The 24,299-nt window shown below is 35.6% G+C and overlaps 2 protein-coding genes across 7 annotated transcripts; one reads left to right on the top strand and one right to left on the bottom strand.

The window, feature by feature from the left end:
- Positions 1–894: 894 nt before the first annotated feature.
- Positions 895–6,406, bottom strand: rbm11 (RNA binding motif protein 11). Of its 2 annotated transcripts, none has more exons than XM_084386562.1 (6): positions 6,114–6,406; positions 4,779–4,926; positions 4,629–4,692; positions 3,414–3,510; positions 1,196–1,354; positions 895–1,079 (listed from the first exon to the last, which is right to left on the bottom strand). In XM_084386562.1, the coding sequence occupies exons 1-6, from the start codon at positions 6,201–6,203 to the stop codon at positions 966–968; spliced, it is 672 nt and encodes a 223-aa protein (XP_084242688.1). In that variant the 5' UTR covers positions 6,204–6,406; the 3' UTR covers positions 895–965. The 2 variants fall into 2 exon arrangements, with proteins under 2 accessions (XP_084242688.1, XP_084242687.1); XM_084386561.1 differs by having other exon boundaries at positions 4,770–4,926; positions 6,114–6,351.
- Positions 4,801–24,241, top strand: lipia (lipase, member Ia). Of its 5 annotated transcripts, none has more exons than XM_084386552.1 (12): positions 4,801–4,929; positions 7,045–7,145; positions 8,894–8,957; positions 11,885–12,255; positions 16,924–17,032; positions 18,428–18,529; positions 18,715–18,804; positions 19,013–19,180; positions 19,267–19,356; positions 20,771–20,879; positions 20,989–21,162; positions 23,893–24,241. In XM_084386552.1, exons 3-12 carry the CDS (start codon positions 8,936–8,938, stop codon positions 23,975–23,977), a joined length of 1,320 nt encoding a protein of 439 aa, XP_084242678.1. In that variant the 5' UTR covers positions 4,801–4,929; positions 7,045–7,145; positions 8,894–8,935; the 3' UTR covers positions 23,978–24,241. The 5 variants fall into 5 exon arrangements, with proteins under 5 accessions (XP_084242678.1, XP_084242675.1, XP_084242679.1 ...); XM_084386549.1 differs by having other exon boundaries at positions 4,832–4,929; positions 7,045–7,242; XM_084386553.1 differs by lacking the exon at positions 4,801–4,929 and adding an exon at positions 6,448–6,469.
- Positions 24,242–24,299: the final 58 nt, after the last annotated feature.

The raw sequence follows: 24,299 nt of genomic DNA on the forward strand, positions 1-24,299 counted from the left end.
GATAGATAGATAGATAGATAGATAGATAGATAGATAGATAGATAGATAGATAGATAGATAGATAGATAGATAGATAGATAGATAGATTCATATTAATCATTTTATTGTAAGAAAAATGAACACTAGCATTCAGAAGTTTGGGGTCTGTAATTTGTTTTAATGTTTCTGACCATTTTTTTTTTTTAAATACAGTAAAATTGTAATATTGCGAATTTTAAATACAATTTAAATTAACCACTTTCTATTTGAACGCATTTGAAAATGTCATTTATTTTCAGCATCACAATTATTAACATTGTTGTAAAATTAATATTATATAAATCTATAATTTTATATTATATAAATTAAGAAAACTTTTGCAACATTTCAATGTTTTTAATCAGTGTACAGCATAATTGCTGATTAGAAGTATTAATTATTCACACATATCTCAAGGTTTTTCTTATGTTTGTACATTTCTTCTTAACTAATGCCAACACCAGAACCAACTGAAATACATTGTTTTCTTGTACTTGGTGAATAAAAATCTCCTTAAGTCTAAAGTCTAAAGTTAATAGTTATTGCATCTTATCAAAACAGTTCAATTCAAGAGAAGGAGAGGCTTTCACTGTCTAATCCACAAGAGACTATCCAAGGTAATAAGAGTGAACGATTGAATGCCCTTAGAAATGGCCATAAATTATCATCCAATATAATAAATTACATTTTATGTCACGTTAATATTTTATGCCCGCCACTAAATATGTCATTGTAAAAATGCTAATTGACCAATCAATCATTATGCTATTGATTTTGCAACTGCACGAGATGCAAAGTCCTACTAGAGGTGAACATGAGATGAAGTTTATCAGCAAGTCACAAAAACAAACATTTCAGATCATCAGATTTGTGTTTCAATGTTTCAAGAAACAGTAAGGTGCATTTAGATTGCTTTATTAGAGCATTCACACTCATATATCCATGATTTACAGCTTACAGTCTGAATCAGTGCTACCAAAAGCACTCACTGGAATATATGGTGTATTTTTGTGTGCAAGAGGAGTCAGGATGCTTGCACAGCGTCCACTGTATTGTTGTCTCTGAAAATTAAATGTTTATCTGGATTTTACATTTAAACTCAGCCTGTAAAATAAGATTTACACTCGTTTTTGCTGTTAGGGTCGCATTTTATAGCATTTTTACCCTCTAAACTTACATTTGCACAACCTTCTCTGGTGCTGGCTGACCTATAGAGCAACAGATTCTCATCCAGACAGGACGTCCAAGGAGGGTATCCAGAGTTCATCCACTGCTGGAGGGGTGGACAGTACCACACGACCGGAGGACACACATCCAGAGGCCTGCTGCTGTATACCTGAGACACAAAGAATACAACACCCAGAGGTATTTTCATATTTTCTTCTCAAGTGTGCTCTTGTAAGCTCTATTTGTAGATTTAAAGGCAGGGTAGGTGATTTGTTCCAGAAACATTTTGGGTTATGCTGGTTAAAAGTCTCTTCACATCCCGATAGCAATCACTAAGTTAAAGGGATAGTTCACCCAAAAATTATAATTAGCCCATGATTTACTCACCCTCAAGCCATCCTAGGTGTATATCAGTATATGACTTTCTTCTGTCAGACGAATACAATCAGAGTTATATTAAAACATTTCCAAGCTTTATAATGGCTGTGAATGGCCGGTTTCTGTTTTGAAGTCCATCAAAGAGCATCTATCCATCATAAAAGTGCTCCACACGGCTCAGAGGGGGGTTAATAAAGGCCTTCTGAAGTGAAGCGATGTGTTCTTATAAGAAAAATATCCACATTTAAAACTTTATCGACTAAAATAACTAGCTTCCGCCAGACGGCCTATGCAAGTCGACTTACGCCAAAAGAGTAACACTTGATGTATGACGCAGGATGTAGGAGTAGAGTAAGCTTTGACGCCTCTCGCGGTTCAAACAAACTCAAGCTCCTCCCACATTTCTCTTTAAAGCTACACTGTGTAATTTTTTAAGTTGATTCTTAGCAAAAAACACTTTGTTCTTTCAAAATGATATGTGCTCATTAATGTGTAATTCCTTCTACCAACTAATCAAGTATTCTCGTAAGCGTAGAATCTGTCATTTAGAATACATACGAGCGAGTCGCTCGAATGGCGGCAGCCATGTTGCGCCTCCATCTTGAAAATACATTAGCCAAAGAGGGACATACCTGGAAATTCAAGCTTCGTCTTTCGCGTTTTTTACACTCAGTGGCACCGTGACGAATGTCGAGGGGGAGATTACTCGCGACTGTCGGCAGATTTGAAATAATACGGCCACCGTAGGAGTTAAAACGTCCTCGGAATGGGAGGGGCTAAAGTAATATTCAGTTGGTAGTCATAAACAATTTCACCGCTAGATGGGAGAAAATCCTACACAGTGTAGCTTTAAAAATTCTAGGTTTCTACGTTTTAGACGTCTAATTCGTGACCGGTGTTTTGTTTTGCTCTATCCTCTGCGCTACAGTGCGTCATGCGCCAGGTCAAATGTTACTCTTATGTGTACGAACGTCTGTAGGAAGCTAGTTATTATAGTTGATAAAGTTTTAAATATGGATATTTTTCTTACACAAACGCATGGTTTCGCTTCAGAAGGCCTTTATTAACCCCCCGGAGCAGTGTGGAGCACTTTTTTTGATGGATAGATGCACTTTTATGGACTTCAAAACAGAAGCCGGCCATTCACAGCCATTATAAAGCTTGGAAGAGCCAGGACGTTTTTTAACATAACTTTGGGTGGACTATCACTTTAAGTGGTCTAAATGTATTTATATGTATACTGTATATATCATCTGTGGAAGGCGTAGGACCATACAATGTTTGTCCAATCATTGAATTCGATGGCCTAACTGCCTGTCAGCGTATTTCCATACCTCCGCGCACCTGCTCGCGCAGACATAACACGTCACCCGCGCGTTTCATTTTATGCAGAGAAACAGCAGCCACCTTCTACAGTTCCTCCTGAACCAAAACAACAAGCTTATGCTGTTTTCACGCCATAACTAGAGATGGAAACCCGTGACGTTATACTCGGAGAAGTTCGTGACTCTGAATTGTACATTTCAATGGCAACACTATCAACAGCGAAATTAATCTGCAGCAGTCAGGTGGTACAGGTCAGAGCTCTTTAAGTTGTTTATGTTCATTATTATTGTAATGTTTTCTGCTTCGAGAAATTAGGTAGTTAAACGCCATCTCTCGTCTTGTGACGCTTTGCTGACGCTGCTGTACGCGTTCATGTGTTTTGAAGAGGGCGTGGCTTTGGAGACGCTCTTGAAGGGAGGGTGGGATCTTATGCTTTCAAAGCTAGCTTGCTATTGCTAGCCTTTCCGAAAATTGCCTACCCTACCTTTAAGGAAGAATTATATTTTTCTCTTTGTGTATGTTACCATGTCACTCCAGCCACATGCTTCATTAGAACGGTTCTCCACACCTGGACTGCCATTTAAATTCAAAACCATATTGTCCTGGTGCACAGCATCAGCACTGTATGGAAAACGTTGAAGGGAAATAACAAGAGTATGCGAAATTGCAATAAATGTCACACAGTTAAGGTGATGATACACAGGGCAACTTTTTGAGCAATGTTGCTGGGCAATCTTGCTCAGCGATTGTTGCTTGGGCACTTTCCCATTGAAAATGGGCAATAAATTTCTATTAATTTAGATCGGTCGTGGGCCCTGTGTCTCATCTGGTTGCCTGTTGACGGCAACATTGCCCAGCAACATTGTTCAAAAAGTTGCCCTGTGTATCATCACCTTTAATACAATTAAAACACAACACATTACATTTCAACATGCTAAATATCACTTATCTTACAACAAAAGAAAACACTATACTGTTCAACAGATTTTTCAATGTTTTTGAAAGAAGTCTCTTATGCTCTGCATTCATTTGATAAAAAAATACAGTAAATCGTAAAATTTGATTACAATGTTAAATAAATGTTTTCTTTTAGAATATATATTTTAAAATGTAATGTATTCCTGTGATGGTAAAGCTGCAATTTTAGCATCATTACTCCAGTCAGAAAATGCTGCTTAATATTTTTAATATTAATATTCTTTGATGAACAGAAAGTTCAAAAGAAGAGTATGCGATTTCGGACACAGCCAAATTGTTGAACTTTCTTCTTCTACAGACGTGTCACGTGAATTTGCATTTATTTCAGCCTGAGGCTTATTCATTTCACTTTTGGTGTGAAAGGGCCTTTACATGTGCCAAAAATAGATCTTTTTTTGTTATTAAAAACCAAACAAGCAAGCCCATCCCAGGTGAGGAAAAGTAATGCAAAAGTAATGTAACGCATTACTTTCCATGAAAAGTAACACAATTAGTTCTATATATATATTTTAAGGAGTAACGCAATATTGTAACTCATTACTTTTTAAAAGTAACTTTCCCCAACACCGCCCATCTCCAATGAAGTACATACTTGTAGTCTGTAGTATGACCTCGTTGCCTGAAATACCCCTGTGGTCCAGTGATTAGTAACCCACAAAGAAAACAGCCCTTTTTTAATACCCATAATGCCAAACTCTGCCATAAACAAAAACACTGACAAAAGTGCATGAAACTGTACCTTTTTTTGTAATCTGACACACCTGTTTGCTATCAGTCCATTCTCCATGTGGTATGCAAGCATGTGATTTCTGTGATAATGGCCACCTAAAAATAACAAAGCACAAGCACTCTGTTAAGATAACACGTCTGCCTTTAACTCAACACTGATTTTAGCTACCCACCAATTTTACATTGTAACTTGATTGGCTGCCCATAGAGCCAGATTCCATTGAGAAGTTCAACTGCATACGGAACAGCTTCAGCATGCTTATAATAAACACATCCATAAGGAGCCTGCTGTCCATCTCGGAATATATGCACCTTGTTTACCGGCCCAGCCTGGTAAGTGAATCATATATGAAGAAAAACAATTTTTTTTACAATTTCACACTACAAAAAATAAATATATATATATCTTAAAATAAATAAATAAAAATAAACAAATGACCAACAATCATAATACATTACAATTCTAATATTAATAATAATAATTATAATCAAATAACCATAACAACAACAATAAATGACCATTTAAATTAATGAATGTTCTAATGTCTCAAAGAGATATTCTTTAAAAGTTTATTGATAAGATTTTAGGTCAATTTGTTTCTTAAATTATAGCCATAAAGCCTGTCTAATTGAATGATTAAAAGCTCCTTGACATGATACTCTAAACCGGGGGTTTTAAACTGGGGTCCGGAAACTCCAGAAATGAGTGACAGGGGGTCTGTGGAAAAATCTAGAGAAAAACTGTAAAAAAAAATTATATATATATATATATATATATATAAAAAAAAAAAACTGGTTAAGTCTATATAACTGAATATAGATAAACTATAGTAAACTATTTTTTTTATTCATTTATTTATTTGAATCTGATTTATTAATTTATCTTTTTATATATATATATATATATATATATATATATATATATATATATATATATATATATATATATATAAAGATAAATTAATAAATCAGATTCAAATAAATAAATGAATTAAAAAAAATAGTTTACTATTAAGTATATTCAGTTATATAGACTTAACCAGTTATATTATATTAACCATAAAGACAGAATTCAGTTCAGGTCAGGATATATATATATATATATATATATATATATATATATATATATATAACTGATTAAAATTCAATAAATTAATTAATAAATCATATCTTTAACAGTATATTACTGTAGGGAGTAGGAAAAATAAATATAAATGTAACTTAATAGAGACTCATTTTAGATTTATAATATCAGTGTATAAATTGGGTGTTTCTAAAAGATAGAAGCCTTTTAAATTTTAGGATATCATTATCAACAGTCCCACGAGGATGATCTTTGGAGTCCATGGCATCTAAAAGACTGAAACCTCTGCTCTAAACGTTAGCAAACGTACCCAAGAAATATGGGATGCAATAACCGATTTGTCAAGAAGACAAGAATCATTTGAGCATTGCATATAAATAAATAATCTTCAAGACTCTGAACAGGTGAATGATGATGGCCTGGATGAGCTCACCTGCAGAAACAACTCGAACAGAATCTCCTCCGTCACACAGCTGTGGATGTTTCCCACGAGGATGGTCTTGTCGAGATCTCTGTCAAACATTCTCTAAAGCGATTTTAAGGGTTTGAAATGTTAGATTAAATTTTTGTTATATTTTTTTCGGTTGATGTTAGACAGTCATGCACTCTTTTTATAAGGACGGTGTTTGGTTTGTCGTAATGAATAACTGAATTGCGACACCGCAGTACCACCGTGAGCCACTAGATGGCGATTTCGCCCCTAAAATATCTGCACGAAAAGTGGGATAGATCTGCACTGATCTATTATAATCAGTTATTATGTAGATGAGTGGCATGTCATTGCAGACGGTAACAAAATATCAGTTTTGAAAGTGGCATGGTATAGATAGCACAAGCACACTTTTCAAACGACACCTGCGGTTACTCTAGTCTAAATAAGCCACCTGTGTGCACTTAAAGGGACAGTTCACCCAAAAAAATTAATTATGTCTTCCGCTGAACACAAAATAAGACATTTAGAAGATTATGGGTAACCAAACAGTTGGTGGACCCCATTGACTTCCAAAGTCTTTCCATACTATGGAAGTCAGTGGTGCCCCACAACTGTTTGGTGGTCTACGTTCTTCAAAATATATCTTTCTGTTCAGCAGAAGAAAGAAATTCATACAGGTTTGGAACGACGTGAGGGCGAGTGAGTGATGACAGAAATGTCATTTTTGGGTGAACTATCCCTTTATTATACTACTTTGTATTGTATTAACATTTTAAGAACTATCAATGATTTATATATTTAATTAGATAGTTTTCCAAAGTTATGTTGGTCAACCAATGTAAAAAATAATATGTGTGCGCATGTTTAATTCAGTTGTAAAATCCCAGCTTTTTTCAAGCTTCTTGTTGAGTCCTGCGGTTCTTCTCAACAGATCCGTCAGGATCAGATTTCAGGAATGTGTCACCTGTAGGTGGATGTTGTTTGTAGGATGGTGGGTGGAGCAGTTAAAGTCAAGGAGGAGTAACTCAGTCAGTAAGTGTGTCACCTTACTATTTCCTGGTGTATTTAAATGAAGTATCAGCAACCCTGACGTTGTCAGACATAAATGTCTGGATACTCCTCCAACATGGTAAGATGTCTCCTCGTTTCATGTCAAATATTCCTTGTTGCAGATAGTAGTAACTGCTCTTTGTTTGAATAGACTATGTTGATGTCCACTGGTGATCACATGAGTAAATGGCTACTATACGTTTGTGTGACTGTTTAACATTAGTGGTTTGTCAGACTGGTTTGCATATTATTTCATGTACAGTTGTTTTAACTGGTAACACAGTTAATGTATGTTAATGTGACTTGATGTAATTTGTTCTGCTTGTTTGGGAAGCACATTCTTAAACTCTACCCATGACAACAGGTTAAAACCAGTCTGTCTTCTTTTTAGCTTTGGTGTAGGAGTCTCTAAAATGTGCACACACTCACAATGACTTCAAAACACACAGACTGTTTGTTTTAGTTTATTGTTCAATGGTTGGTTTTTCATTGACTTATATATGGTTTTAATGCTGAGCATTTGAATGTTTTGTATATTTTGTATTCTTTAAGCACCTAAACCTGTTCCCCACACAAACCTTCCTGCATTTTAAAATGTTAATGTTTATTATATATATATATATATATATATATATATATATATATATATATATATATATATATATATATATATATAAAATTAGGGGTGTAACGGTTCGATACATATCACGATACTGAACTCATGATACTCCAAGACATATAGTAAAATGTAAAAAAAAAAAAAAAAAAAAAACTGTTGATTAAAATGCTAAATTTGATATTACATTGTGGGTGTAAATGAATAGGCTTGGACATAGTGCATAGCATAGTACAAAGTACAGGTCAGGACAATGGTGACATCAGAATAAAATATTCATGATTCTGAAGCTGAAAATACAGAATTATTTTAGACAAACATGCTTGTACTCTGTCACTCACTAGATATATTTAAAATAATGTAGGCCATTTTTTACTGGTAACATAATTTGCCATTATGAGGACCCACAAATATTCCCCCATTGCATTATTATACTTTATATTCAACATTATATATAGTAGTTTAATGTAGCACTGACACTAAAACTGAACTATACACAATACATATTGTCACTATCCACGATATATATATATAAAACATTTTCATTACTTCAAATAAAATAAACATCTACTGAAATAAAATATATTTTAGCTAGCTGTGAAGGCAACATTTCTCATTTTCATTAGTTTAAGCGCTAAGTTTATTACATTAAGTTTTAAGTACTAAAATAGCAAAAACTAAATGAACGATAACCTAATAAAAACTATTTAGACATATACAACTGGGAAAAAAATACATAAAAACATAATTACTAAACCTGTACAATTACATTAGAAAAACAAAATCTAATGAACAAAAACTAGTATATCAATGATACTAAAATAATAAAAAGAAAATTAAAGACCACATTGCTCAATAATAAGTTTCATTGAAACTGAAACTGAATGTGAGTGTGTGTGTGTGTGTGTGCTGGGGTCACTAGAAATGTATGGTTTCATCATGTGGAAAATATGTGATGCGTGGCTTTCCATAAAAATAGTTTTATATGGCTAGCAAGTAATAAGAAAGCAAAAGAAGTTTGCAGCACTTCCGCCACTTTAAAGTGAGAAAACACATTGTTAAGATGAGACCTGTGTGAAGTCTGCGGTTTGTGTCATGCTTTTCTCTTTTGCAGTTCTACAGGACGTTCTTTTGGGGGCTCTTATATGTGACGCTGATGTTGTTTGACACTTTCAGAGGTAATGTTGAAACAAACAGTTTTAGTTTTATTACCACTGTATTCCAAATGTGCACACTTCAGTGTGGTTAACCATAGTGGCCTAAAACACCATGTGAGAAAAAAATACAGTTTCTATATTACTCACAGTGAATGCTGTCTCATTATGATGGGTGTTACTTCATAAGTTCTCTTGAAATGTTCAAAATGATTCCATGAGTGGGCTCCACAGATGTAACCTTAACATTACTCCCACTCTTCCTGTAAATACCAAAACATACGTGCACACCTTTTCCCACTAAATGTCGTCTGCTTTTAATTGTAAATGTAAAAAGAATGCTATTTGTAGACTACAATTATATTCCTTTCGGTTGTCTCTTATAAAAAAGTAGGACCGTATTAGATGGTATCAGATTGCAGTGGTAATTTGATATCCAGTGGCCCTCGAAAGTTCTTGAACACATACACCAATGTATTGTGAATGCTTCAGAAAAAAACAAAACAAAGCAAGCAGAATTTCCAACACAGTTTTTCTAAGCCACTTTTTTAAAATGACTTATAAGCAACATGTCAAGTTTTATTGGATTAATTGGAAGTCAGTTCTCTTCAAAAATCAGTTGCGAGTTATAGAGTCAGAATTGTGAGACATAAGCTTTGCGCATTTATATCCTGCAATTCTGCTTTATTTTTGTATTCCATGGTCGAAACAAGCTTCCATAGAAATTCTTGTGCAGTCCAAATAAAAACAAAGCTGATTCTGGTTTATTTAAAAAAAAACAATTATATAAGAATTATTTCTGGCAGGCAGGCTGTCAGTCTGTGCATTAGTGTTAGGGATTTTTCAGTGACTCCTTCTGGAAGTTACATCAATATACCAGTAAGTGGCAACAAGTGATTGTTTTTATGAGTGAGTCATTGAATCATTTGCTCAATCAATGCATTCAAACACATTTAGGAACTGAACACTCATTTAGGAACGAAACTCCTTTATACTGGTATATATTGGTAGAGCTAAAGTAGACAGAAAGTAGCAAAGTAGTTTTTTTTTTTTTTTTTTGATGAACTTTTGTATTAAAGCTGTTGTGCTGTTTCCTACAGCCAAATCAGTCACAACCATGTTGACATTCAGACCCAGAGTACTGCCCTGTCCCAAATGGCACACTCCGGACTTGTGGACTTCCTCAGAGTCCACACTTTGGTGACGTCATGTAGTGCAGACCTATAGGGCCCTTGGCGCGAGTCCACGAGGGCGCATTGAGAGGTATTTTTGGGACAGACTTGATCAGCACGCCGAAAATAACGGGCTGTTTTTTTTTTTTTTTTTGCATTACAATGGAAATAATACAAAACAATGAACATGAACATGTGGGGATACAGAGAAAATGAAAGTAAATAATAACAGTAAATAAAATATTTTTACAATTTATATAAAACTTATTCTATAATACAGGATATTTTCGAAGCTCTTTTATTGGAGGGGATTTTTTGAAGTGAAGAATAACTGTAAATCATAAGCAAAAAATTTGCAACTAGGTTTGAATTTAAGGTATCTTGCTTTGTGAATATGATATTTACCCATCGTACAGAAAAAGTTTAATATATCATCTAGCTTTTTATTTTCAGAGAAATCAGAGTGAAAAATAACCTTACTGACAGAAATACAGGCCTGGTTGTTGTTGGACAGGAGAAATCACATTTTTTTGCGCTCCAACGTCTTATCTCCATGTCAACTACACAGCCTAATTTTACAGTTCTATATTTTGATATTGTGCATATCACCTGGGCATTAGACAATAGATACACCATGCTTATTTAAATGATGTATACAGTTGTACATAATAATACATAATGTTCCATTTGAACTAAGATTGCAATTTTAAAACATAATGAAAATGTGCATGAGTTTCAGATGAATTTACAGGTTTCAATATTCATACTATGTTTACATATGACTCAGTAAAGCCCTGCCATTATTTATTTAATGAATCATAATGCGATCGTATTATTAAACGCGCTATTATTATGTTTGAGACATCAACCACTGGTCGATTACCTTAATGTTTGTATAAACTGTAGGTAACCACTGATAAAATGTACATTTAGGTCATAAAAACCGTAATATTTTCTTCTCAGCCATCTCAACAATTATCCGCGAGTGAAATCTCCTCCCATCTGTTGTCTGATTGGCCTTTCGCAAGGATTCCTGGGTAGTTAAAGTGCGTGAAGTCTGCTTCTATGCGGGCTTCGCGGAAGACCGCTTCAAGGGCACAAAGGGGGCGCTGCTGAGCACACTTCAGAGCGGTAAAATGCTGAATGGGACAGCCTACGGACTCGTAGACTCAGCGAGCACGCGCAATTCAAGTCCACGAGACCGAAAGTCCGCATGAAGTGCGCCATTTGGGACAGGGCCTAAGGCTGTGAGCAGGGCCATTTCTAGGGATAAGCGAATTAGGCTGTTGCCTATAGTGCCACCACCTGGAGGGGAGCACCAATGAGCAACCCAACGCCCCCGTTGATGCGATACATGACACTGCTTTTTAGCAAATAACTTTGACTTGGCTGAATATTAGCATAAGAAAGATTTTCAAATTGTGATCAGAAATACAAATGTTTTGTGTATTTTTAAATGAATGACAGTGTCAGCAAAATAATTGATTTACTAAAATAATAATGATTTCCACAACCGAAGCTTCGCTGTAGTATTAAGAAAATGTGTCCAAAAAAAGATGAAGTGTTCTGTTGTAAAAGTAAAGTAGAAATGTAAAAGTCAGTAATGGATCTTGGTCTCCTCTGAAATATTTTGAATAATCATATCAATAATTTAATCAAATGCATTGATTAGTCTTATTTAATTTCGTACAAGTTACAACTAAAGTTGTTGTTTTTTAAACAAGGACTTGCTTTGCCTAAGAAGCCAGCCTCTGAACATTATTTACTTTCTCTCTAAAGCTCAAGAATGTGAGAAGATGATAGACCTTGACCTTAAAAACTCCTTTGCTGGGACGACTTTGGATGTCAGATTGCTGCTTTACACACGGGCCAACATCTCCTGCGGTCAGCTGCTCTCCCACCAAGAGCCCTTCAGCAATCCTCACTTCAACCTCAGCTCTCCCACCACCTTCCTCATCCACGGGTACCGGCCCACCGGCTCACCCCCAGTGTGGATCTACCAGTTTGTGGAGTTCCTTCTCAACCGCCGTGACATGAACGTTATTGTGGTGGATTGGAACCAAGGTGCAACCAATTTGAACTACTGGAAAGTCGTGAAAAACACGCGCAAGGTGGCTGAAAATCTTACTGATCTCATCCAGAAAATGGAGGTAAAAGAAGTGCAATCTCAGTTACAGAATTTTTCAAATAAAGAATACCAGTATGTTTTTAATCACATGCTGTGCATACTCTCTGAGTAGGTGGTACTTTTTGAATAAGTAATTACTTCACAACCGTTAAAAAGTACGTTCTATGTAGTATGAATGTGTGTTGTATGGCATTGTCATGTTACCTACCAGCATCAGCTGCGTTGCTTCACTGCCATTCACTAATACCCTTCTGTGGCCTCATGGGATAGTAAAGTGTCCACTGGATGCGCACTTCATAATCTCAGTGGAAGTAGTAGGTCATCCGGGAACTTTTTACGTACTCTTTTATGAGTACTGTGTGTGAATTCGGACGTACTACTCTTCGCTACTATATAGTAGGTAAATATGTGATTTCAGATGCAGCCAAATTCTGGGTGGGCTTATTGGAAATTAAAGGGTTAGTTCACCCGAAAATGATCCCATAATTTATATGACTTTCTTCTTTCAGCCAATCACAATCGGAGTTCTATTAAAAAATATTCTGGCTCTTCCAAGCTTTATAATGGGAGTGAATAGTAACTGAGATACTGAAGCCCAAAAAAGCTCATCCATCCATCATAAAAGTAATCCATACGACTCTGGTTGGTTAATAAAGGCCTTCTGAAGCGATGTGACTGTAAGAAAAATATCCATATTTATAACTTTATAAACCATAATCACTGGCTTCCGGTAACGGCCATACGCGATTTGAGTTTGTAAGCCCATTTCTCGGTCCCAATGGGGGTTTCCGCCAGAACGGGTGAAGGTCTTTGCATGTTACTGTCTTTCCGTCTGGCAAAGTAATTTAATTCCATTTAAGCTTTTATCTAACTCCATTCTATCATGACCTCGAATTTAAGTTAGATTGCCAATTGGTTATTGGTCAATTATATAGTAGTTTAGCAAAACATTAGATTGTTCTATTTAACCCTTTACTTATATTTTACCCGTTCATATTAGGAAGCTATGTCGCTCAGAGGTCCTCTCAGAGGCCTTGTTTAACGTGGGGTCTCGCGATCACAATCTCGCCCGCTTCGGTCACTAAACAGAGGTAATTGCTATATACCTGAGATCGGTCGCATTCACGCTTACACAATCAAAGATACTTTGGTATAGCCCCCGTGATTGCATACACTTGAAATTAAAGTAACGTTTATTTCAATAAAGGTATGGCCACTACTACAGATATAAGTCAACCAACTTTACTTGTCTTATAATAGCTTTGGATTGGCCATGCCGTGGTTTCCCACGCACACTTATCTAAAGTAACATTAAATTGAAACAGAGGTAAGACACACCCAGGGTGACCAACCCAGACCATTTAGGTTGGTCAAGCAGCACTTTTGCTGCCCTAAACGGAAATCCATCATAAAAGTAATCCATACGACTCCGGTTGGTTAATAAAGGTTTTCTGAAGCAAAGTGATGCGACTTTGTAAGAAAAATATCCATAATTGTAACTTTATAAACCATAATCATTGGCTTCTGGTAATGGCCATACGCGAGTCGAGTTCCAGTGGAAGTGTGACTTCTGACCCGACGCATGATGTATTGATGAACACAGAAGCGCAGAGCAAAACAAAACACAAAAAAACTGAATTTTTAAAGAGAAATGTGGGAGGATCTTGAGTTTGTTGACCAGCCCTATTTGTTTAAACCGAGAGAGGTGTCTACTCTCACCTAAGCTTACGCTACTCCTACATCTTACGTCATACGCCAGAACTCAACTCTCTCGTGAATTTGCGTATGGCCGTTACCGGAAGCCAGTGATTATGGTTTATAAAGTTACAATTATGGATCTTTTTCTTATAAAGTCGCATCGCTTTGCTTCAGAAGGCCTTTATTAACCCCTTGGAGTCATATGGATTACTTTTATGATGGATGGATGCACTTTGTTGGGCTTCAAAATCTCAGTTACTATTGACTTCCGTTATAAAGCTTGGAAGAGCCAGGATATTTTTTAATATAACTATGATTGTGTTTGGCTGAAAGAAGAAAGTAATTTACACCTAGGATGGCTTGAGGATGAGTAAATTATGGGATCATTTTCATTTTTGGGTGAACTACTAACCCTTTAATAAGTGGGTGAGCCTAAATTGTTGGTGTGCTAGATGTCTACAATTATGGAATATTTGTCGATGGACAATGATACATACAGTGCTATGCATAAGTTTAGACACCCATGCTAAAGTTGACTAAAAAGAGGAATAAAAAATCATCTTTTGGAAATTGAACTTAATGCCTTAATTTAAAAAATTAGGAAAAATCCAACCTTTAAGGACACCAATTTTCTTTGTGAATGAATAATGTATCGTAAATAAATAAATGTTTGGCGCAATGGATAAGACACTTGCCTTTGGTGTGAGAGACCCGGGTTCGAATCCACTGTGAGACACCAATGTGTCCCTGAGCAAGACACTTAACCCCTAGTTGCTCCAGAGGCGTGCGACCTCTGACATATATAGCAATTGTAAGTCGCTTTGGATAAAAGCGTCAGCTAAATGAATAAATGTAAATGTAAATGTAAAATACAGGGTGCATAAGTTTGGACACCCCTATGTTAAATTCCCATAGAGGCAGGCAGATTTTTATTTAAGTATTTTTTATTTTTTATTTTTTTAGGATACTATGCATCCTGATAAAGTTCCCTTGGCCTTTGGAATTAAAATAGCCCCACATCATCACATAGCCTTCACCATACATACAGATTGGCATGGTTTTATTTCAGTTAGCCTAATAGCTAGTTTGATTTGCATTGAGAGATGATCTTATGGAAAGTACCCCATGCCAATCTCTAGGTATGGTGAAGGCTATGTGATGATGTGGGGCTATTTTAATTCCAGAGGCCAAGGGAACTTTATCAGGATGCATAGTATCCTGGATCCATGAAGTAACTGGCCTTTAAAAATAAAAATCTGCCTGCCTCTATGGGAATTTAACATAGGGGTGTCCAAACTTATGCACCCTGTATTTTAAGGAAGAACATTTATTTATTTACGATACATTATTCATTCACAAAGAAAATTGGTGTCCTTAAAGGTTGGATTTTTCCTAATTTTTTAAATTAAGGCATTAAGTTCAATTTCCAAAAGATGATTTTTTTATTCCTCTTTTTAGTCAACTTTAGCATGGGTGTCTAAACTTATGCATAGCACTGTATATTATATACATTCCTGGACTCCGTTATGGATAGTTTTTCACTCTACAAAAATTTTAGCACCGAAGAGGCTCACAATACTAATTCATTCAAATATAAAATAAATCTTCATGGATACCCCATGAAATCAAAATTCAGTTTTAGTTTGAGCGTTAGTTCTAGAACCAACAGATCTTTTCTTTGTATTGAGTGGGAAAACATTTATGGTGGGACTTTGGTTGTTGATTGAGATGTGGGTGTTGTATTCACAAATATGTCCGAGCTTACAAAGGGGATTGTGGAAAGTTGTTGAACAACATGAGTTTAAAAAACTTCCTCAGGGAAAAGAAATTAATAAAAAACCATCTGAGCCCTTTAAGGTTCTGTGGTCAATAATGTGGAGTCTTGCGCATTGGCAGTAGGTTTGTATGTGCACAGGTGAAGCATACAGGCATTTTATAGTCCTGCGTTAATCGTTAACTTGCACATAATAGTCATGTTTACATGCAGTGCTGGGTAGATTATTTACAAACCGTAATCCATTACTGAATACAAATTACAAGATTAAAATTGTAGTTAGTAATGTAATCTATTACATTACACATTTTAGGTAATGTAATCTGATTACTTTTGACCCAACTCATTTATCAGATTGATTTGAATAGAATAATCGTGTAGCATAATGATATAAAAATGCAAAGAGAGAACATTTATTCCAGTTATCAACAAAGTGAAGTGCATTAAACGTATGTCAGGCTTTCTCAAACTGGGAGATGTGTAGGAACTGCAGGGGGTTTGAAAATGGAAGAAAAGCTAACAACTATTAAATCTTAAAGGGATATTTCACCGCTGGAAAGATGAATGTGTATTTAAATTGGGTCATTTATGTAGGAGAAATGTGAAATTATTTTAGAAGTTGGTGCCTTCTAGACTGAGAAAAGCCAGAAAATGTATTTTTGGCTCATGTGGATGAAAGACAACTCCCAGAATGCACTTGCTTCGCTGCCCTACGAGGCCACTCCCAAGCCACGCCTATTGGTTACAGAGGGCAGTATCAGAAGAAGTGATACAACTAGGCTACTAGTTGACTCGAAACTGAAAAGACACCGTTTTATCGTGAGATCCCACCCCATATGGGCGGGTTCATGCGGAACGAGCTCCTACTACTGGCTGTAGTCTCTCGCCTCTGGCCAAAAAAGCCTCCGATGACGCAAAATGACGATTTTTGCGTCATCTGAGTTTTTTTCCAGACACACAATATGGAAATCTCTCGTCTCAGGGGGACATGAGGGAGGGAAGCACGGTCATTCGAAAATACTACCGGGTTTCTACTGATACAAAGCTTAATGCTAATTGGTGAAGTATCCCTTTAATGTTTTTTTTTTTTTTTTTTTATAAAAACAACCAAAATAAAACTTATTTATAAATATTTTAATTGTTTATGCTGTGTGGCCTCTCAATTTCCCATGTAATTGTAGCTGCCTAACTATTGTGTTTGCACGGTTGACATAACAGATCAGTGGGGCCAACCTGAGCTCCATTCACATGATTGGTGTCAGTCTAGGAGCCCACATTTCAGGTTTCACTGGGGCCAAATTTAGCGGGAAAATTGGCAGGATAACAGGTGAGATTCATCCATTCACCTACTAAACCTTTAAAGGAGAACTCCGGTCAATTTTAACATTGAGGTCAATTTTAACATTGAGCTCATTTTTTTGTACATTTGGAGTGCTGTCAGTACAGAGAACAACGACAAAAATCGGTGTTGCCTACACCGTGTTATCCTCTTTTTAAAATTTGCACCCTGTTGACTTCAATGGGGCAAGTTTTAAACCTGCTTTTAGCCTCTTAACATCCTTGATGTGTCATTACAAGTGCACAGGTCATGTGAGTGATTCCTTCTGAGTGAACGCGGGTGAATCTGACTGCAGTAGATGTGAAAGATATTAATAAAAATTATGTTTATTCCGCCAACGCACATACCTGTATTTACATCCTGTTTTCGGTCGAAGTCCACAGTAGTCGATTGTCGAGTTCACGCGTGTGATCATAGGTACTAAACCTATGCGCGTGAACTCGACAATTGACTACTGTGGACTTCGACCGAAAACAGGATGTAAATTACATAGAGAATTATACAGAATTATTAATATCTTTCACATCTACTGCAGTCAGATTCACTCGCGTTCACTCCGAAGGAATCACTCACATGACCTGTGCACTTGTAATGACACATCAAGGATGTTAAGAGGCTAAAAGCAGGTTTAAAACTTGCCCCATTGAAGTCAACAGGGTGCAAATTTTAAAAAGAGGATAACACGGTGTAGGAAACACCGATTTTTGTCGTTGTTCTCTGTACTGACAGCACTCCAAATGTACAAAAAAATGAGCTCAATGTTAAAATTGACCGGAGTTCTCCTTTAAGCCAGGGATTCTCAACTCTGGCCCTCAAGAGTTTTGCTCCAACCCTAATCAAACACACCTGGACAAGCTAACCAAGTTCTTCGGACGTACTACCCTGCGTCCTTATGTGCATATTATCCATCCTAAATAGTATGTGAGATTAGAATAAATGTGTCCCAGAAGTCGCCGGATGGTCTTCTGTTTCTGGTAGATTTTCAAAGTGTGGATCTGTGCACACCCTAACGGCTAATATTGCCCACAACCCATTGCGCTTTGGAGGAGGATTCGATTTCGGAACTACAAACACGAATAAAAAGTGTTCAAACATGGCGGATGTGTGCGACCGACGGTTAAGTAGAGAGGTTTAGATAAAGCTCAAAGAGTTTGAGTGACTAATGATCAACGTTTAACCTTATAAGAAATATTTAAGTTATCTTATCCGTGTTGCATTTCATCTGCAACAACAATGCAAACTTGAAAGTTATAGGCAGGTGAGTTTGATCAGGATTGGAGGAAAGTGGACCTCAGCGTTGAGAACCCCTGCTTTAAGCTATTATCAGTTTCAGTATTATGATATTTTCATCAACTTTATGATATTTTCATCTGCTTCAATCAGCGCTGGATCCAGCAGGGCCAGAGTTTAATGGTCGGGCTCCCAGTGAACGTCTAGACCCCTCTGATGCCCAGCTTGTGGAAGCTCTACACACAGACATGGATGGTGCGTTTTCTCTCACACATCATTGAGACTTATCTCGACGTGGGGCTCTTGATTCGGTTCAGGAAGCAACCACTCACAGCAGTCTTGCATTGTAGATGTGACATTTGCAAAGGCAAACACCAAATGCATAATAGAAAAATAGAAAATCTAGGTCTGGTTAATTCATTGTTGCCATTGTCTTGTAGCACTGGGCTATCGCGATCTCCTGGGTCACATCGACTACTATGCAAACGGTGGAGCAGACCAGCCAGGATGCCCTAAAAGCATCTTTTCAGGTCAGCTTTTATATCATTTTAATAATGTAACCAAAAAAGAATGATAGTATATTGAACAACTATTTATTTTATTAAAATAAACTAAAGTGATTGTTTTGAACAAGTATAAACTTTAGACATTTATAGAAACAGTATTTTAGCTAAAGTATTTGCATCACTACTGTGTGCCTTTTGCCTTTTTACAAAATTCCTCTATATCTTTCCTCAGGATCACAGTATTTCAAGTGTGACCATCAGAGGTCGGTGTTTCTCTACATGAGTTCTGTGAACGGCTCCTGTCCCATTACTGCCTACCCCTGTGAATCCTACACAGACTTCCTAGATGGGAAGTGCACGGATTGTGGGAAGTTTAAGCCAGATGGATGTCCTGTTTTTGGTAAACTCCAAACACTGAGTAAACTCTGAGTTTAATTTGTTTAATTGCCCATTCTGAGACATTCATCATTTCATTTCATCGCTTAGGTTACGACGTTGTACACTGGAGGGAGCCACTGGTCCGGCTTGGACAAACGAGGACGTATTTCCAAACAAATGAAGCTCCTCCATTCTGCAGTGAGTTACTGCATTTCAGTTACATTCATTATTACTGTCAATTGTGACCAGATTTGTTAATAAGATTTATTTATTTTTTGCTTTCACTAGTCGTGCATTGTGACATTATTATAAGTACAGTATAGTATATTCTATATAGTCTTATATGGTCGATGTTAATATTATTTCTTGTTGTTAATATGGTCATTCAGTATTATATACACTACCAGTCAAAAATGTGGAATAATTAAAAACAAATTATGTTTTAAGAAGTCTCTTATGCTCACCAAGACTGCATTTATTTGATCAAAAATTTTTAAAATTACATTACAATTTAAAAGAACTGTTTTTCCATTTTAATATATTTTATTCCTGTGATGCAAAGTTGATTTTTCAGCATCATTACTCAGTGTCACATGATCCTTCAGAAATCATTCTAATATGCTTATTTGCTGCTAAACAAAACATTTATTATTATTATTATTATTATTATCAATGAAAGCGGTTGTATAACTTTAATATTTTTGTGGAAACAGTGATACACTACCATTCAAAAGTTTTGGTAAGTAAGATTAACAACAAAAACAAATTAATACTTTTATTCAGCAAGGATGCATTAATCTGAGCATAAGTGACAAAGACATTTATAATGTTACAAAAAGTTCTTTCGAACTTTATTCATCAAAGAATCATGAAAAACAAATCAGCATAAAAGACAAAATTTGTGTTTTACTGTATTTTGATTAAATACATGCAGCCTTAGTATAAGAGAGTTATATGTAGAAAATTAGTTTCAAGGGGAAATATGAATAATTAATTATAAATATTTGTATCGGTTAATGATGTAGCTGAATTAATGTTAAAGTCAATTATTGTTTGTCCAGCGAACTCTCAGTATTGATCATCTATCAACGAAATGTTTCGTGACCACAGAAAAATCGCTCTTTCTTAGCATGTCGCTGTTATCGCATCGATAAAGGGACTTTGTCTTAAAAGCAGGGACCAGAATCAAAACTCGCATGAATGTGCACAAAAGTTTTATTTAACTCAATCACGAACACATAACTAGTCTAAACAAACACACGCCATCATGCACACATGGGTAAAATGGAAAGTGAAAGTGACTGAATCCGAAACAGAAACCGGGTAATGAAGCTATGGAAACATAACACAAACATAATAGTCAGTTAACTATCTGAACAGAACCATCACTCACCTTGTTAACAAGGGGTTACTTGGGGGTTCATTCATTACTTATAATGAATAATTGTGTGTCTGATTGGTCAGGCCGCTACAAAAAATGGTAATTATTAATTGTAACCTTTGACTGGTAGTGTACTATTTTTAAAAGTATTACAAAAATGCTGTTTCTAGTTTTGCATTTCATCTGTTCTGTAGAAACAGACTCTCATTATTTAATCTTTGACTCCACCAGAGTTCGGTTACAAGGTTGAAATTGTCACATGGAACCAGAAAGTGCATTGGGGATATTTAACAATTAAATTACACAACGGAAAGGAAGAGACACAAGCTGAACTCAACCAGTAAGTCCATGAAAGTCTAATTTCTCCTATCGGACATTTGTCTTTATTAAAGAGTGGTTCCAGATTCATTATTTGGGCTTATGCTAATGTTTCTCCTCCTTTTTTCCAGTAAATCCATAATGTTTGAGAAGTATGTGGAGACCAGTCTTTTTGCTCAGTTTGACAGAGACATCCAGCCTGTTAAAAAGATCACACTGAAGTTCTGTCCAGCTAAAGGACTCCGGCCACGTAAGAAACTACGGCTGCTGCGTATTCGCCTGACTCCTCTACAGAACAACCTCAGGTGTGTTCTCAAACGTTTGTACACTCTTCACATTTAAGGTTTTTTACCCCGCTATTTTGCTGACTTCATTAACCCTTTTCATTCCAGCTAGTAGATTTCATTACGCATCTTCCCCCGGATTTATATTTAGAATTCAGGTCTAAATGCACATGCTACCAAGTGCACTACTTTGCCTGTCTATCTCAGTATATTTCAGTGCTCCACTGTTATCTGCTAAGGAGAATGTATATTCTTCCATCATTATGTTTTGTTTTCTTTATTATTAGTTATTTAGTTATTTATCTTTTTTTCACCCTGTGTGTATCATAAATTATAAATAAATCATAAATAAAAAAAAACAATAATAAAGGTTATTTATTGGCATTTATGGTTTCATCCATGGAGCCTTTCCATTGCACAAAAGGTTCTTTATAGGGTTCTTTAGATTGTATGTTTATATATGTTTACTTCATTAAAATAATTAAAATTAAATTTTGAAGAATACATTTTTAATTATGAAGCACCTGTATTTTTATATATATATATATATATATATATATATATATATATATATATATATATATATATATATATATATATATATATATATATATATATATATATATTATATATATTATATTTTTTTTTTTTTTTTTTTTTTTTTTTTTTTTTTTTTTTTAAATTTCAGATGGCACTTCAGGCTTCAGTGCCATCTGAAATTTTTATCAAGCTTGTATGCTTATGTTCAGTTATTTCACTTTAATGGCAATGAACATTACCTATTAATTGTCATTTTACTGAAATTACTGAATCTAAATATACGAGCTTGATAAAAATGTTCATTTTAGAAGAAAATTTCAGGTGGCACTTAGAGGCTTTTGCATCTGAACTCTTCTATATATATATATATATATAATATAATATATATACACAGTTCCGATCAAAAGTTTGGAAACGAAAAGTTCGAAAGAAGTCTCTTATGCTCATCAAGGCTGCATTTATTTGATCCAAAAAAAAAAAAACAGTAATATTGTGAAATATTATTACAATTTAAAATAATGGTTTTCTATTTTAATACACTAAAATATCATTTCTTTCTGTGATCAAAGCTGAATTTTCAGCATCATTACTCCAGTCTTCAGTGTCACATGATCCTTCAGAAATCATTCTGATATGATGATTTGATACTCAGTTATTATCAATGTTGGAAACTGTTGTGCTGCTTAATATTTCTTTTGGAACCTGTGATACTTTTTTTCAGGATTCATTGATGAATAAAAAGTTTTTTAAAAACAGCATTTATTCAAAATAGAAATCTTTTCTAACAATAAATCTTTACTATCACTTTTGATCAATTTAACACATCCTTGCTGAATAAAAGTATTAATTTCTTGCAACAAAAAAAAAGAAAACAAATTACAGACACCCAAACATTTGAACGGTGATGTATATTGTTACAAAAGATTTCTATTTTAAATAAATGCTGTTCATTATTTATACTTTTTTTTTTTTTTCATCAAAGAATCCTGGTTATAAAATAATATTATATACAGACCCTTTCCAAAAAATTAGAATATCATGGAAAAGTTTATTTATTTCCATAATTCCATTCAAAACGTTAAACTTCCATAGATTATGGATTCAGGGCCCACAACTTAAACGATTTCAAGGATTTAGTTGTTTATTTGTACATAATTTGGGCTTCCAGCTCATAAAACCCACGAAAACAGGATTTAAAAAAATTAGAATATTACATGAAATCACACAGTAATTACACAGTGATACCATGGTCATTGAACCAGGTTTTGGTTCTTTTGGGAGTGTGGGCTGGTGCAAATCCTGCTGGAAAATGAAGGAAGCATGAAGTGCTCTGAAAATGTCCTGGTAGACGGCTGCGTTGACTCTGGATTTAATAAAGCACAGTGGACCAAAGTCCTCTTTTCTGATGAGAGCAAATTTTGCATCTCATTTGGAAACCAAGGTCCCAGAGTCTGGAGGAAGAATGGAGAGGCACACAATCCAAGATGCTTGAAGTCCAGTGTGAAGTTTCCACAGTCTGTGTTGGTCATCGGCTGGTGTTGGTCCACTGTGCTGTCCACTCAACGCAGCCGTCTACCAGGACATTTTCAGAGCACTTCATGCTTCCTTCAGCAGACAAGCTTTATGGAGATGCTGACTTCATTTTCCAGCAGGATTTGCACCCGCTCACACTGCCAAAAGAACCAAAACCTGGTTCAATGACCATGGTATCACTGTGTAATTACTGTGTGATTTCATGTAATATTCTAATTTTTTGAAACCCTGTTTTCGTGGGTTTTATGAGCTGGAAGCCCAAATTATGTACAAAAAAACAACTAAATACTTGAAATCGTTTAAGTTGTGGGCCCTGAATCTATAATCTATGGAAGTTTAATGTTTTGAATGGAATTATGGAAATAAATAAACTTTTCCATGAAATTCAAATTTTTTGGAAAGGGTCTGTGTATTGTTCGTCACTGACGTCAAACATGGGATTAGGAAATGTCACAGGCTAGATTCAAACGCTCGCTGCCAATAAGAATTAAATCAGCAGTACTCTCAAAACATGAAACACTCTTTCGACGTGAAGATTAAATTCACGCTTGTCAATCCACATCTCAAACGGAATAGAAACAAAGACCAGTGTACAATTGACAGCCACAAAGCAAAGGATAGTCTTATGGTTTCATTCAACTAAATGTCACATTAAACGGTTGCTTTGCTTTTCAACAGGCCTCTGTGTCGCTATGATCTTCTGCTGGAGAAAAATAAAGATGTGACGTTCAGACCGATTCCTTGTGAAGACTCGAACTTTTGATCCAGACCCTCCCAAGCAAGGACATTCCTGTCTCGAGACTGTGACCCCTGCCTCTTTTAGACAGTTACTCGGCATAGCTGTCATTTGTAGTCTTTAACTAAAATGATCTGAAGTTGTTTTTCTTGTCAACATGTTGCCTTTCACGGTTTGTCCCTTCAGAATTATAATTTACTGATTATTGTTGTGTTCTCTTCATCAAGGTACAGCTACACATGTTTTTTTTTATGTAATGTAAATAAATATTTTTCTCGTTTTTGTATGGTATTACTTTAGTTGTCTGTGTTTTAACTTAAAATCTAGTGCAGTGGTTCCCATTCTTTTT

The sequence above is a fragment of the Rutilus rutilus genome (genome assembly GCF_951802725.1).
Source record: "Rutilus rutilus genome assembly, chromosome: 18".
NCBI lineage: Eukaryota > Metazoa > Chordata > Actinopteri > Cypriniformes > Leuciscidae > Rutilus > Rutilus rutilus.

Bases quoted from the DNA above. Each gene is read 5' to 3' on its own strand.
- rbm11 (XM_084386561.1), bottom strand. From the start codon at position 6,203: ATGTTTGACAGAGATCTCGACAAGACCATCCTCGTGGGAAACATCCAC. The intron at 1,355-3,413 runs GTAACATACACA...TTTGTGTCTCAG, and splicing joins CATGTGGCTGGAGTGACATG to GTATACAGCAGCAGGCCTCT. The intron at 1,080-1,195 runs GTAAGTTTAGAG...TTTAATTTTCAG, and splicing joins CCAGAGAAGGTTGTGCAAAT to AGACAACAATACAGTGGACG.
- lipia (XM_084386549.1), top strand. From the start codon at position 7,219: ATGTCTGGATACTCCTCCAACATG. The intron at 7,243-8,893 runs GTAAGATGTCTC...TCTCTTTTGCAG, and splicing joins CTGGATACTCCTCCAACATG to TTCTACAGGACGTTCTTTTG. The intron at 19,181-19,266 runs GTAAACTCCAAA...TTCATCGCTTAG, and splicing joins AGATGGATGTCCTGTTTTTG to GTTACGACGTTGTACACTGG.